This window comes from Narcine bancroftii, chromosome 2, assembly GCF_036971445.1.
Source record: "Narcine bancroftii isolate sNarBan1 chromosome 2, sNarBan1.hap1, whole genome shotgun sequence".
NCBI classification, from domain to species: Eukaryota; Metazoa; Chordata; class Chondrichthyes; order Torpediniformes; family Narcinidae; genus Narcine; species Narcine bancroftii.
In genome coordinates, this window is record NC_091470.1 from 333,432,126 (window position 1) to 333,448,350 (window position 16,225).

The 16,225-nt window shown below is 41.3% G+C and overlaps 1 protein-coding gene across 4 annotated transcripts in view; it reads left to right on the forward strand.

Annotated features, from left to right (window-relative positions):
* The window catches only part of LOC138755693 (unconventional myosin-Id-like), a 131,179-nt gene that overhangs the window by 14,645 nt on the left and 100,309 nt on the right, over positions 1 to 16,225 (forward strand). For all 4 annotated transcript variants that reach the window (XM_069922128.1, XM_069922125.1, XM_069922124.1 and 1 more), the window contains 4 exons: positions 587 to 680; positions 4,555 to 4,720; positions 6,483 to 6,536; positions 8,838 to 8,933. In XM_069922128.1, coding sequence (XP_069778229.1) covers positions 587 to 680; positions 4,555 to 4,720; positions 6,483 to 6,536; positions 8,838 to 8,933 — 410 coding nt within the window. The remainder of the gene's footprint in view (positions 1 to 586; positions 681 to 4,554; positions 4,721 to 6,482; positions 6,537 to 8,837; positions 8,934 to 16,225) is intronic.

The following is a 16,225-nucleotide window of genomic DNA, read 5'->3' on the forward strand; positions in this document are numbered from 1 at the left end:
GGCAAGTTTTTTCACTCAGTGATAGAGGCCTGGATCACTTTGCCAGGAAATGTGGCTAAAGTAGGTATGACAGCAACATTTAAGTGACTTTTGAAGCAGACATATGAACAGGCAGAGAATAGAGGGGTACAGTCCATGTGCTTGCAGATGGGATCAATAAGATTGACATCATGGTTGGCATAGAAAGGCAAGTCAAACGTCCTGGTCCTGTGCTGTATGTTCTATGAATGAAAAATGATAAACATTGGTGGCCTAGGCGCAATCCCTTTTATGTTACTGATCAGTACATGTTCTTGATTGTACACCTGAATGAGTAGGAGGATCCTCACATAGTTACTGCACAGAGATGGCCTGAAGTAGGAGCTTTAGATATAGAATGGGGCTTAATGAACCCACAACCATCTGAATCAAAAGTGAGCATTTAATTGACTGGTTTAAGGTTGACACAAGCCTGGCTAGGCAGTTATTTATATTTTGTATTTACTGACTTCTGACCTTTGTTGTTTATTTCAATGAAACAAACTTTTTTATTGGCTCTGCTGTAGACTCTGAACTAAAAAGGATGTTCCTTTGTTCCGGCTTTCAGGTGAGAGCGGTGCTGGCAAGACAGAGGCGAGTAAGTACATCATGCAGTACATTGCTGCTATCACCAACCCCACTCAGAGGGTGGAAGTTGAAAGGTAAGAGTATGTCCACATGATCTGTTGCTATGCCAAGGTCTCCTTTTTATAGGAATAATGTGAGGACTCAAGAGAGACAGTCCATTTAAAAAAAAATATCAAAATTGTTCTCTGAATGAAATACTGTATAATAAGAGAGTCAGGAACTTTTTTCTTTGCAGAAGAGAAGGTTTGATAGAGGTATAATGAGACAAAGTAGATTGTTGGAGGCTGTCCCTTTAGTGGAGCAGTCAGGTATAAAATAAATGACAAGAGAATTTAGAGTATCGTGATGAGAACATCATTATATATCCTGGAATCTGCAGATGTGACATAGTTAGGTTCCACTGTGGCCTTAAAAAATGAATTAGATGAAGGGATGATGAAGAAAAGGCTATGAAGAAGGAGGAACTAATGAGTTGCCCTGGTAACTGTAACCACATTCTGCAAAGATACTGGAAATTTAGACAATAAAATACCTAATATTGGAATGAGATTAACATCAGCATTAGTGACATGGAGAGGCTTGGGGAGAAAGTTCCAAAGTTTAGAATCATGACTGATGTGTCGATGAAGGAAGAAATGTGAAACAGAAGTGTAAACAAGGTTCACAGAGTTGGAAATTCAATTGTGTAATGGAATTGCTGCAAAAAAGAATTCTAGGTGGAACTCTTTGGCTGACTTGTAGATCTCGCTCCCTCCATGACTCTCTCACTCACTCATCCCTTTCCAGTAATTGCCCTCTTGGTACTTACCCCGTGACTGCAAGAAGTGCTTCACGCATCCAAACTTCCTCCTTCACCTCCATTCTGAGCCTTAAAGGGTCCTTCCAAGAAAAGCAACACTTGTGAACCTTCAGAGGTCATCTACTGCATTTGGTACTCCCATTGTGGCCTTCTCTACATCGGCGAGACTGAATACACACTGGAAGGTTGTTTTGTTGAGCACCTTTGCTCTGTCTGCTTCAATAGTGGGGATTTCAGTGACTAACCATTTCAATAACCCTAGCCCTAACCCTAACCCTAACTCTAACCCTCTCCAGAGGCTGGTGCTCTGCTCTATGATGCCCTCCTCTAGTAGCCTACGCACCTCTGTCCTAATGAAGGCTCTGTCCCTCGGGCTGACCTCCTGCTCTTTGTGGCTATTGGTGTGCATTCTGGGGTCAGGTGTGTGAACAGTGGAGGGGGTTCTATGTTCAGGACAGTCAGGATGCAGTGTTGTTTCTTCGTAAGGCGTAGTGGGGGGATGAGGCCCGTTGTGCACTATTGTAATGCTTTCTAACTGGCACTGAAAATCTAACCCCAATACTACCGGGACTCAGAGGTGAGGGAGTACTAGTAAATTGAACCCTTCATATTTTGTGCTCTGGATTTCTAGAGTAACCCTTCAAAACTGTTTTACCTTAGCCGCAAGGCTGCTGGCTGCTAACAGGATCTGGTGCTCACTCGGGTGTGTGGGGAGGGCAAGGCGGTTGACTAACCCCTGGTCAATAAAACTTTCAGTGCTTCCACTATCTATTAAGCAATTTACCCTCACATCATTAATTTTGATGCACACAGTGGCATCAGATAAATTGTGTGGATTCGCCTGATTCATGCGTGGGGAAGCAAGTCTGGCGTGTCCTTCGTGTCCTTCCATCCTATAGTACTCGGTGTCATATTCACCTCCTGAAGACTGTGTCCTCTGCCCTGTAGCATTTGTCCAAGATGGCCGGCTGCACATGGCATTCTACTTCTTCCGTTTGTCTGTGGAGAAAGAAGAGCTTTCCTGCCTCTCATTAGCACGAGAATCGGCCTTGGCTGTGGCCTTGGGGCTTCTGAAGACTTTTGCATAATGCCCACGTTTTCCACAGTTGGAACAGACATTATCTCTGGCAGGGCAGAGGGCTCTGAGGTGCTTTCTTTGTCCACAGAAAAAAACACTTGGGACCCTCTGCTGCTGCTGTGAATTCCTGTGAGGTAGCGTACTTTTCTTTTCATGGGGCTAGAGAGTCCAGCAGTTTGTCTCAGTACCCCAGGGTCCTGTGAGTACTCCTTCAATTCTTTCCTGGACTTTCTAAAGCTTCTGCAATAGTCTCTGCCTTATCTAGCTCCACCATTCTTTTCTCCAGCAATCGATGTCTTGTCTCAGTGAACCGTATGCCCGCAACAATTCTGTCCCTAATAAGGTCCTCCGCATACTCCTGAGCTGATACTGCTTTAAAGTTGCAGCCTCTCACCAGTTCTTTCAGAGAGAGTATAAAGTCTTTGGTGGACTCCCCTACTTGTGGTGACCTGGTCATGAGCCTGTACCGGGAGTGGAGTTCGCTTTTCCCCTCACTGTAATGCCTCTGTAAAATGCTCATTGCCTCTTGGTAGGACCTGGCATCCTGTATAAGGGAGTAAGGGTGGTCTCCCAGCTGCGCTAACAACAGCATAAAGAGCTCCTTATCCGATGCCTCAGCACCCTCCACATAATTCAGAAAGCATCTCTGCCAACAGCTGAAATGCATGCCGGCTCTGGGATTTCTGGGGTTGAGCTCCAGCCTGTCTGATCGCAGCACATGGCTAAGCCGCTGTCTCTGGTCCCTTAGATGTAGCAAGGGCAGACCCTGGGGTACTGGGAGCTACTGGTAGAGCTTCTTTGGGACTTGTGTCTGCTGGAGGAGTAACCTGGGTGCTTGGGGCTGTTGGCTGAGTCTCTAGCTTTGGGATGTTTGCAGCGGGCTTAGGGGGGATCCCAGTGTAGCGTCAGGTCTCCCTGGTACTGGGAAAACTGCTGCTGGGGGAGTGATGGAAGCGGTGTCTGCTTTCCCTGGCTCTGAAGTGGTCGCGAATACACATATTTGGCGATCGGGAGCACAACTTGTGGAGATCCTTCCATCGGCGCTTGTAGTGGTCCCTTTCTGATCAGACCGAGGTTTAGGGTAGCGGCGAACCCACGGGCAGGCATCTTACCTGCCCTATTGTACTTCTGTGTCACCATCTCTGTCCTCGGATGCACGTGTGTGCTGGTCGTCCCCAGATTCCATTCCTCAGGAAGAGTCTCCAGGTGGTCGGGAATGCACGTTGGAGCAGAAGCAGTTTCTATCCTAGTAGCTATCATATTAGTTTATTAAATTGTACTGACAATAACCACACCAGCAGTATGAGTATAAGACAGTTTTAATAAACTAATATGTACACTAAGAGGTCTTGACTCTCTGCAAGATGCACCCAGAAAGCTAGACTGTAGCCCTGGACTGCTTTATATATGAGGTCACCAGGATGACCCCTGGTGACCTAGTGGTGTAATTACATATCACAACACTTATAAAGTAATAATTCCACTAATTAGCAACATGGAACATGACAGGAACACGAGTTGAGTGAGGGCCGAGTCAGGTCATGTTTGGCATCAAACTCCATCTTTGATAAGCAGATGCCATCTACCAAAAAAAAAGTATTGGTTTTTGGAAGTTGCCAGTTTTTGAAATCATGGATAAAAGGTTAGGCATCTGTATGATATTATGTTAAATATGCAGCACTCTAGAGGACCTTTGGCCCACAGCATTTTGCTGACTTAATAATCTACTCTGCCTAGAATTTCTGAACAGTATAACCTTCCATTTTTCTCAGTTCCCTGTACCTATCTAATAATCTCATAGAGCAAAGAAATGTGGTTGCCAAGGCAATAGGGCCATGATATCTTCACCTAGACAGTGGGTATGAGTAAAATTAATCAATGGGTAGATCAATGAACTGAGAGGCTTTCAACTGCAAAGTGAACCTTTTTTTTAAGGCAAATGAATATCCAAAACTTCATTCTTAGCTTGTGAGGTTATTTTCAATTGATGTTATTTGCAAATTTGAAGTAGAACATTTTAATCTGACCATGTGCTCTGTTTATTGCATTGCCCATCTCTGACTATTTCTAGTGTGAAAAACATATTGCTGAAGTCAAACTGCATTCTTGAGGCTTTTGGAAATGCAAAGACAAATCGGAATGATAACTCCAGCCGCTTTGGGAAGTACATGGACATCAACTTTGATTTTAAAGGAGACCCCACTGGTGGACACATTAACAACTATTTGCTTGAGAAGGTTAGCAAAAACTTTAGTTTCCAAAAAGTTACTGCAACTAAACTTGCCCTTCAGTGTACTCTCACCTCTTAGCCTTCCTTGGTACATGGAAAACAAACCCAAATGATCCTCTCTATCCTAATAACTGGAATGCTCTGTCCCAAGCAAGATTCTTCTGACTCTCCTTTGTACCCTCTCTAATCACAACCTGATCTCCAGTGATCTTGAACTATTACTGCTGGATAACGTCACAGTAAATAATGTGTGGAATGGCCTTCTCTGTTTAAATGAGGTTATGTACAGGCAGCCTGAAATTCCCTGTATGAAATTCAGGACAGAGAACTTCAATTCCCTCACAGAAAGCCTCTACAGCACAAGTTGCTCTTTTAAGACAGCTGGGGAACTCAAGGATTGTCATTGTCCCTTAACTGAGATGTGATGGTCAGGAAATGGCCAGCTCAAAGCAAACAAGGCAGTGGGTGAAAGGACAAGCTGGAAGATAAACACTGTTCCTATAGATGGGTTTCACAAGTATGAGCTGTGCTGACATCTGATGTACTGCATGCACCCCACCTGTGGGATATTTTACTCTAATATAGACCCAGCGTGCTACAATCATCAATGCACATGCTCCAATCCTCAGAGCTATCAATAAAAAATGTCTGCTTGAATCTGGATTAAAAAGCCTGGCCTATGTCCCAGAGGAGGGGTGGGGGGGGGGGGGTGTGTATTTTTTCCTCCTGGTGATTTCACTGCCAAGTTGGAAAGGATATATTCTTCTGGAAAGGTGTGATTGGGAAAGAGGAACTATGACAGGACAGCCACAGTAGGCAGTGACCTGAGTTCATTCCTGTCCTCTGATGCTGTCTGTGTGGAGTTTGCACATTCTCCCCTTGACTGCATGGGTTTCCCCTGATTCTCCCACATCCCAAAATTTGGCAGGTTGTTCAGTTAATTGCCTTCAATAAATTGCCCCAGAGTGAAAGGGAGGGACATCATTAGGAGACAAGATAAATCAAAGTGGTAGGTGATTTCCCTGCCTGAGAATTCGAGAATCAGGAGTCGCAGTCTCCGAATTGGACAATCTCAGTAGATGGCCCCCGAGTTCTTGAGCCGATGGGGGAAAATTATCAGAAACTGCCGAAACATGTGGAAATAGATTGTATAATGATGAAGGATATGGCAGGGAGAGTATAAAGAATAATAATAAGAGACGTAAAAGAATAAAAGACTGCAATTCTAATGATCCAGAGAGAAGTTAATAGGAATGTGGGAAGAATGAAATGGGATTGAGGTACCATTAGTGTAAGTGGGTAATTGATAGTTGGCTTGGACATGATGGGCTGAGAGACTTGTTTCCTCCATGACCCTACTTCACTGTCTTAGATATAGAAAGGCTGTTCCCACTTGGGGAAAAAAAAACAAGGTGATAAACAATTAATCATAACTCTCAATAGGGAATTCAAAATAAACTTTGTTAAGCAGAACACTGAGAACTTGGGATTTGTAAGCATAGGTTGGATCTATTAAAACCAATGAGAAAGAAGAGAATAGCTGATGAGTTAGATGAAGGTGGAAACTGATAAATGGAGCAAGTGCTCAGCTTGAACTCCATTACCTTTTACTATGATCTATAGTCAATAACTTACCCCTCAGCAAGAGCTTCTGTTTCATTGCTCCCTCTGCTGGAAAACTCATCAAACATCTTTTCTGGTCGGCATGTGATTATTCATTTTCATGGTCACTTTTCCAAGTTACCAAATATTTCTCTCTTCCTCTACAGTCACGAGTTATTGTACAACAAAAAGGGGAAAGGAATTTCCATTCATTTTATCAGGTAACAAGCGATTTTTCCTTTATTTGAGTTGCTAAACAGAACCCAATTGGATGAAGCTCTAGATCACAGAATGTGAAGTACAATGAGTAATGCATTAATGCAGATTGTATCATATTCCTGAAATGTTTATAACTAATAAGTTCTTTAAAATGTCATGAACAACATTGAAGCATAACAAAATTCAACAAAAAGAATCAATGTGAACAATCGTTTAGTCTCTGTGGTTAACTGCTGTATTCCTGGTTCCGCCCCATTCTGTGACTTTTACCCGTGGCCCTTCCCTCTTTTGACCTTGTATAAAGCCTCTAACGCTCTGACCCTTCCCCAGAAAGCCCAGGTCACAGCACAGGATGAAATCCCTATCCCTTGTAAATAAAAGTCTGTAAATCAGTGACTCTTTCTCAGCCTCTTGAGCTATTTATTTTACGTCAGTCTTTTGATAATATTGACTGTTGGTTATGATGCTCTAACGGTAACTTTGCAAAATTCTATGGAATGATTTGTGCAGTATGGAGGATAGAAAATATGACACAAGGAAGGGAGAGAAACAGGAAGCTACAGATTGGGAAACGTCAGTTCTCAAAAAAGGCTTGGACACCCTGGTATGATGTAACAGAAATATACATGTGGAAGCAGATAGGATGGAAAATTGTATGTTCATCTTTATTCCAAGAGTAAAAATCACATCATATATGTACAGCAACTTGGTCAGACCACAACAGGAATGTTGTGTACTATTTTAATTTCCTTATCCACAAAGGGATACACTTGTTGTAAAGGGAGTACGGTGAAAACAACAGGCTGAGGATGGATTTGACATATCAGGAGAAATTGAATAGGCTAGCCCTTTAGGTCCAGTTTAGAAGGGAGCTGGTCATTGAAGCATACAAATTCATGAGAATGATAAACCAAAGTGGAAGGTTGCTTCCCTCCCTGAGAATTCTAGAATCAGGGGTCACAGTCCATTGATTTGGATCCAGAGTTCTTTAACTGATAGGGGTAAATTATCAGATCTCTATAGGAAATTTCTCAAACATGTGGAAATAGATTGTCTAATGATGAAGGAAATGGCAGGGAGAGCATGAAGAATAATAATAAGACACACGGGTCAGCGCACATAAGTATAAAGGACATATGTGCTGATATTTTAACTTGCTACAACCAGGAAGAGAGAGAGAGAGAATAATTTGAGGTAAAATGCTCTGTCAGAGGGTAAAACTTCCTGCTTGAATTCAAGAAAGAGGAGACATACTTAGTAACTTCATTTATAAGTGCTGTAGGCATTGGTATGAAGAGTACAAATGAAAGGAGATACCAGACTCCTTATTCCAGTATGAAGCTATGAAGATGGATCATTAAACTGACGGATGATATTCTAGCCAACAATCAGTGAATGATTATGGTAATTTGTAGAATTATTTTTGGAGGTTAATATCTTTTTCCTCTGATCAGTGTACTTGGTGCCATTTTAGAAGTTGATGACACAATCGGGAGAATTGTATGCAAGTTTCCACAAAAGAAAAAAAAGAATTATATTACAGAATGATTTCCCACAATGCGTTTCAACAGTTAACAAACAAAAACTGTAGTTAACATTGTGGTTTCATTTCACACCACATATAGGATAAGCATGACTTGCTGCACCTTTGCACACTTAGAAGTATCATTAGACTAATTGTGAAACTGTTTGCATTTTAGAGTTGGTCTTGGGTTTGTCATATTTAGGGTGGCAATGCTGTTTGGGCCTTGTTCTCTGACAAATGGATCTAGGTTTTAGCACAACACTGGAAACTGAGCACTGGATTGGACTGGAAGTCCAGCGTATTGTTAACGGAGGGCATGTGTCCCGATCACTTGGTCTTCTGTGACAGCAAGAACAAGTTCATTAACACATCTGATCAATTTTGTGTTTCCAGCTGAAGGCTGGCCATTAATCCTGCAAGATTGCTTTAGAAACATATCTTGTTCAGAAATATCTGACAATCTGCGTTGACAATCTTGGCAGGGCAGCTGAGGACAGGTGATAAATGATGCCTCGTCAAAGTTGCTTATGTTTCAAGAAACAAGACTGAAAAATGATTGGAACTGGTTCATAACATCAGATTTAAGTCTCAGGTTTCTAAATTTCTTCAAATTTTGTCAGGCCAAACGGTTGGCATATAATATAGTAAACAGGAGATTTCTATTGAATATCGTCTCTCCGATTTAAACTCTCCTAGATTATGTGTGCTTTTTAAGACAACACGCTAGACTAGATACATTTTTTAAAATAAATTCCTTGGTCTCTATTGCTGTTTTCAGCTTCTACAGGGGGGCTCTGATGAACTGTTGCAATCCCTGCACCTGCAGAGGCATGCTGTTGAATATGCCTTTACTAGAGATGGAGCAACTGCCAATGTAAGTAGACATAAGAATATTTCTGTATTTCAATGACCTTTCTGACAAGTGTACCATCTCAAAGTATATGTGCCCAATGCCATGTTATAGCTAGCATCACATTCACTGCTTATATACTTGGCTCCAGGATAACATGCTTCATCTTAGAACTAAGCTAATCATGAGAAGTTTGCAATATCGTACAAACATGGATCAATATCACTAAGCCACATTTGATTCCAGATAGCCATTTATAAATATAATGTTTGCTTCCACTACAGATAAGACCATGTCTATATCTCATGAAGAATGTCTTAATGGCTATCTTAACAAATCTTTTTTGTGCATCCTCCAAGTCAATTCCAAATTCTTTATTTTTTATGTTACTTAGGAGCAAAAAAATGTATTATGTCAACCTGGAAATTGGAAGATAATTTGAAAATACAACAATGGTATATAGAAATGAATAAATGTATTCCATTAGAAAAAATAACATATAGTTTAAGAAATAATATTGAAATATTCGAACAAGTATGGGAGCCTTACATTAAATACAATAGCGAAAACCTACCGGGAACAAACATTACCTAAGTTGATGGAAGGAGAAGAAAAGAAAAGAATGGACTCAGTAGAATTTCTGGTGTATTTTTGTTGAATGACAACATTGTCTAACTGAATTAATGCAACCTAGATTGTATAACTAAAATGGATGAGAGGGGGGGGGATGGGGGGGTGGCTTGGGAGGAGGGAGGGGGGAGGGAGAAAAAGTCACTGTAAATGTGTGGAAAAGAAAAAGTGTATATCATGGCTATTGTGATTTATGGTGTGAAAAATAAAAAATTAAAAAAAAAAAAAAAAAGTCTTAATGGGAGAAAGCATGGGAGTGTGATGAGGGGATTTTTAATTTGGGTGAAACGCCTATATGATCAAAAAGATTCCATTTGGCCATTGATTCTGCTGAATTTGGCAAAGGCATTGTTGTATTGGAGCTCTTGGAGGAAGCTGGGATCCAGTTTGACCATGGTGTGAATGAAAAAAGAATCAGACCATGTCTGTTCCTGCATCCAACCATTGGACTTTGAAATGAACTGCAGAAAAATCCATCGCTAACTCCCCGCAAAGATTAGATCTGGCTGATTAAGATAATATATAGGGCAGTCTAACCTGGAGCCACAACACCTCCATCAGGAACACAGTCAGGTAGCTACCACAGTGCCTACACTTCCTAAGGAGGTTGAGGAAGGCAAGACTACCAGCTCCATCTTGACAATATTTTACAGGAGCTCATTTGAGAGTGTCATGTCTAGCTTTGAGATAGACGAACAGAATCCTGTAACTGAGTAAATCATCCAAAAATATTTATATACCTTTATTTTACATTATATCTTTATCTCTATGTGTGATTATTATGGGCTGTGCATTATGTGCAGTATGTTCACCATAGTCCGGAGAAACATTGTTGCATCTGGTTATAATTGTACAGTCAAATGATAATAAACTTGAACTTGAGGTCAAGTCACAACATGGCAAGTAAAAGATGGAGATTAAATGTTTGTGGACAGTCACTTTTGAGGAGGATTGATGGAGTTCCAAAAGTTCCCACTGCCCACTAGCACCATCTTTCATGGTATCTTGGCCAACAGCGCTTCCTCAACCAGGGTTGGATTAACATAGTAGCAAAAGTAGCATATGCTGCAGGCCCTGCATTTTCAAGGGCCCCGTCCTAAATGCTTGCTCTATTACTATAGTGTTATACTGCCTTCAGCTTTTAATTAGGATTATTATTTTAACACAGTAATTAAAGGGAGTGTAGTATCAATGGTTGTATTCATTACCCATAATCCCTCACACAGCTGGAACCAGTGGCAAGGAAATGCAGAGCAGTTTGAGCTGTGTGAGGGATTATGGGTAATGAAGATGGCTATTGCTTCCACATTGATCCCTCCCACCTCTGCGAGGTGTCAAAGCGGTCCTGAAAATTTTAAGCAATGAATTTTCATCGCTCAATTTACCCGTTCCCGGGGGTATGTGACTATTTCAATTCAAAAATTAAAAATTGCAAACAGAATTCTTTTGAATTCTAAAATGCAATGTACTTTTGTCTTTTCAATTCTATGTTCTTGTCTCCAATGTACACACCTTGTTTAGGAATGCATTTTAACAGTCTGTTCACTCACATGATGACCCATGTCTGTGTGTGCGATACTTAACCGTGAAAATTATTGCTTTGGGAAAGTATAGATTGCTACTTGTTATAAAAAACCTTTTTTATAACAACAGTTAGTGTATACTTGGGCACAGGTTTATGTGTTTTAATATTTTTGTGTATTTTTTAGCTTAGTCCAGCCCTGACCTCAGCCATCATTACTAATAGAACAAATGAATAATTGTTTTTCTCATTATAGTCAATGAGTTTTAATGTGTAAATACTGACTTCTTTGGGCTTGATGTCACAATGTGCAGTTGCTGATGTAGAACCTCATTTTTCTTGAACACTAATTTGATAGCAACATTTAATTGCTTTGTAACTATCCTAGCCTTAACCTTAATTCCTCATAAGTCAAGTTTAACATTTCGTGTGTTATGCTCTTTGTCTCTCAGTGAATCAATGTTGCTCCAGTAATGCTCAAAGAGCTCAATAATATCCAGAAACAAGACTGACTAACCATTGATTTTATGTAGTACTACCACTGCTGAGTTATTTACGCAGTGCTTTACAATAAGTTAGAAGAAATTCTAAGTTAAAGAAATTAGAAAGGCCAAAAAAAGGCACGAAGAGGCTTTGGCAGACAGAGTAAAAATAAATCCAAAGGGTTTCTATAAGTACATTAAAAGTAAAAGATTAGTGAGGGATAAAATTGGACCCCTTGTAGATAGCGAGGGTAGGCTGAGTGAGAAGTCAGAGGAAATGGGGGAAATTTTGAATGATTTCTTTGCCTCGGTATTCACTAGGGAAAAAAATATTGAACCAGTTGAGGTTAAAGAAAAATAGTGGGGAGGTAATGAAGCATATAAGGATAACCGAGGAGGTAGTGATGGCTGTGTTGAAAAAGATAAAGGTGGATAAATCTCCGGGACCGGACAAAATATTCCCAAGGGCACTCAGGGAGGCTAGTGGACAGATAGTGGGGCCATTAACAGAGATATTTAGGATGTCACTGGCCACGGGGGTAGTGCCAAAGGATTGGAGGATGGCGCTTGTGGTTCTGCTTTTTAAGAAAGGGTCTAAATATAAACCTGGGAATTATAGGCCCGTGAGTCTGATGTCTGTGGTGGGCAAGTTGATGGAAAGTGTTCTGAGGGATGGTATTTACAATTATTTGGAGGTACAGGGATTGCTAGGGAGTAATCAGCATGGTTTTGTCAGGGGTAGATCATGCTTGACAAACCTGATTGAGTTTTTCGAGGTGGTTACAAAAAAGGTTGATGAAGGGAAAGCTGTGGATGTTGTCTATTTAGACTTTAGTAAAGCTTTTGCCAAAGTTCCCCACAGGAGGTTAGGAAAAAAGGTGGAGGAATTAGGTATAAATGAGGAGATAGTGAAATGGATTCAGCAATGGTTGGATGGGAGATGTCAGAGAGTAGTGGTAGAAAATTGTTTGTCCAGTTGGAGGCCAGTGACTAGTGGAGTTCCTCAGGGATCGGTCCTCGGTCCACTATTGTTTGTTATATATATTAACGATCTGGAAGTAGGGGTGGAGAATTGGATAAGCAAGTTTGCGGATGATACAAAGATTGGTGGTGTTGTGGACAGTGAGGAAGATTACCGTAGATTAAAAGGTGATTTAGGAAGGCTGGAGGTGTGGGCTGAGAAATGGCTGATGGAATTTAATACAGATAAGTGTGAGGTGTTACATTTTGGAAAGGCAAATCTAAATAGGTCATATGCATTAAATGGTAGGCTATTGAGATGTGCAGAGCAACAAAGGGATTTAGGAGTGATGGTAAATAGTACCCTCAAGGCTGATACTCAGGTAAATGGTGTGGTGAAGAAGGCATTTGGAATGTTGGCCTTCTTAAATCGGAGTATTGAATTCAAGAGTAGGGAGGTTATGATGAAATTGTACAAGGCATTGATGAGGCCAAATTTGGAGTACTGTGTACAGTTTTGGTCACCAAATTATAGGAAAGATATAAACAAAATAGAGAGAGTGCAGAGAAGGTTCACAAGAATGTGGACAGAATTTCAAGATTTGAGTTACAGGGAAAGGTTATGCAGACTGGGGCTTTTTTCTCTTGAGCGTAGAAGATTGAGAGGGGACTTGATAGAGGTGTTTAAGATTTTAAAAGGGACAGACAGAGTAAATGTGGATAGGCTTTTTTCAATTAAGAGTGGGGGAGATTCAAACTAGAGGGCATGGTTTAAGATTGAAGGGGAAAAATTACAAGGGGAACATGAGGGGAAATTTCTTTACGCAAAGGGTGGTGGGGATGTGGAATGAGCTTCCGACAGACGTAGTCGAGGCGGGATCATTGGTTACATTTAAGGAAAGACTAGATAGTTATATGGATAGGAGAGGACTGGAGGGGTATGGACCGGGCGCTGGTCAGTGGGACTAGGAGGGTGGGGATTTGTTACGGCATGGACTAGTAGGGGCCGAACTGGCCTGTTCTGTGCTGTAAGTGGTTATATGGTTATAAGTCAGTAAAACTTCTTTAGAAGCTGATCTCAAACCCGTGAAATGCAACACCTGGAACTCCAAGCGCATGGAAACATAATTACATTTCTCTTCCAAGGTGCATAACGTTCTGACATAACGTTCTATTTCTTCATTATCATTGGATGAGAATTCTGGAACTCTGTATTAAGCAGCAACCTTCAATATAAGATTAACAAGGATTCACATATCTTACCATCACTAAGACAATAGGTCCTGAGAATTACAATTTTAAAAGTTGTAAAACACTTTGGTTTGTCTATTTTTAATTCAAAATAATCCTTCCGATTTAATATTTAAAAAAAATTTCTATGTTGGTTCTGAAATCATAAATGTTTAGTTACTTCAACAAGACGTCACCAGCAATAAATAAAAAAAAAAGAAACCTGCGCATGCTTTAAATCTAAATAAAAAATAGGATTTGCTGGAATCACTCAGCCGGCCGGCTGATATCAAGAGAAACATGCTTCAAGTGCAAGACCTTTTGAAATTTTGAAAGGGTATGTGTCTCTGGTGTTGGAATATTGTTGCAGCTGGTGAACATTCTGAAAGAATTCTTCATCTCCACTGTAATTCTCTGTCCTACTTCCTCCCTGACCTGTCTCCCTGTTGGGTCCTGTACTGTTTCAATGAGGTGCAAGATTAATTTTAGGAAATTTTTTTTAAATTACATGTATATTAATTTTGATACATCTTACAGGGGTTTTTAATAATTATGAAAAGTTCTAATAGTTTTAAAACGTATCTATCAATGATGTTTAAAAAACATAGTAAACCCTTTGTAACATTTTGCAACTAGTGAGCTGTGGCGGATTAACCATTAGGCTCAATAGGCTGAAGCCTAGGGGCCTGGAGGGTAAGGGGGCCCGAGCCCCTAGGCTTCAACGCCTACTCAGTAAAGGGTAGCCTAGTCTCGGTTTCATACATACTGCTGGTCTGTGCAGGTGAAGCTGATGACTGCGGGCAGGCAGGAGTGGGCATCACACCGTGGCTACAGTGGTTTCCCGGAGCTAGTGGTGGCACTGCAGTGGCATGAAGATTTGTGGCATATGAAGTACTCCACCTTCCCACCAAACTATTAGATTTTTAACGTCCAATTTGGAGGGAAGGTGGGGGATTGGCAGGTGGAGGACGGGATTGAATCCTGCCCGTAATATGCTGGATAACAAGGAAGAGTTTAGGAGCCCCCGACGATGTGCATGACATGACCCGGCAGCCCGCAGCAGGCACAAAACTACCTAGCGCCTGCTGCCGGGTTGTGTCATGGTTGCTGGGACTTGCGGTGGGGTGGGGGGGTGGGTTCCTAAACTCTTCCTTGTTATTCCAGCATACAGAGCCCAAAGTCACTCACTTTCCATATGAAGGGACCATCATCTATTAGATAATATGGGGCAGCGTGATGAGCATGGCCTGTTTTCTTTTTAGCTTGCAGAAACCTTTTGGGGAGCACTTCAAAATCGCGGAACCCCGTAGTTATGAACTGGAAGCAATCCGGAAGTAGAATGCTGTCAACTTTTGGTTTGAGTGTAGTTGAATCTAATTTAAATGAAATTATTTTTCTTGAACAGTAAGCTATCAGAGTCAATGATTGCAAAATCCCATTTCTTCATATTCTGATTATTTTGTTTCAACTGAATATTAATGAAATTGCAAATACAAATATCATTATCCTCCTAGACCCCAAATGCCCACCATCACTGACCTTCCAGAATCAGGTTTACAACCCAACCTCAGTCGCCCACAGGCCAGATCTCTCAACACCTCTGATGCAGGTATCCACCTTAGCCCTGGCTGCCTGCAGGTGGAATCCTGATGCCTCTCTCATGGGTTTAAATCCCAGCCCCTGCTGCTCACAGGTGCGAGCTTCCAATACTCTATTGCTAACCCCTGTCCCTGCTGACCAGGTGCTGGACCCACCGTCACCTCCACTGGTGACCCTGACAGCAAACATACTGTAGTCCCCAATACCTCTTTCGAAGAAGGTTCCAGTCCCAACCAACACCATTCTGGTGCCCACGCCAACTCCATCACCAGTTCCCACACCAACCTCAGCGAGAGGGAGAGGAGAGCAACAGAGTAAGGGGGGAGGGAAGCAGCAAGCGAGCGAGTGAGAGGAAGCAGGAAGTTTGCGAGTGAGCAAGGGGGGGAGGTAACGAGCAAGTGAGCGAGAGGGGGGTATTTCATCTTGTATTTATATGTGTGAGTTCTTAGACAACACATGGATGAAGGAAAAGGTTCTTTACTTTAAAGTTGTTGTAAGCAGCCACCATGAGGCTTGTAGACCTCCATTACAGATCTCTCATACAGCAGCCTCTCCATCTGTGTGAGTCCGCTGCTGGCAATCAAGTATAGTCAAACAGGAACTATGATCCCTAAGACATTGCTAGTAGCAATGAAAACCTGATCACTATCATTGCATCTCCCTTTCTTAAAACAAAAGTAACTTACTTTTAACTAACATGTTTTCTTTATATAACTCTGCAATTTTAACTTTAACAACAGGAACTTATATTTTCATTATTATCAACATTGTTAACATTTTTTAAACTTATTTTGTGTGTTCATATTTACATCCACTAAAACTTGAAGAGCGAAACAAGATAGCACTACTTTATTCATAACAGGAGTCTTTAAATTTGCTCAATGAGTCTCTTA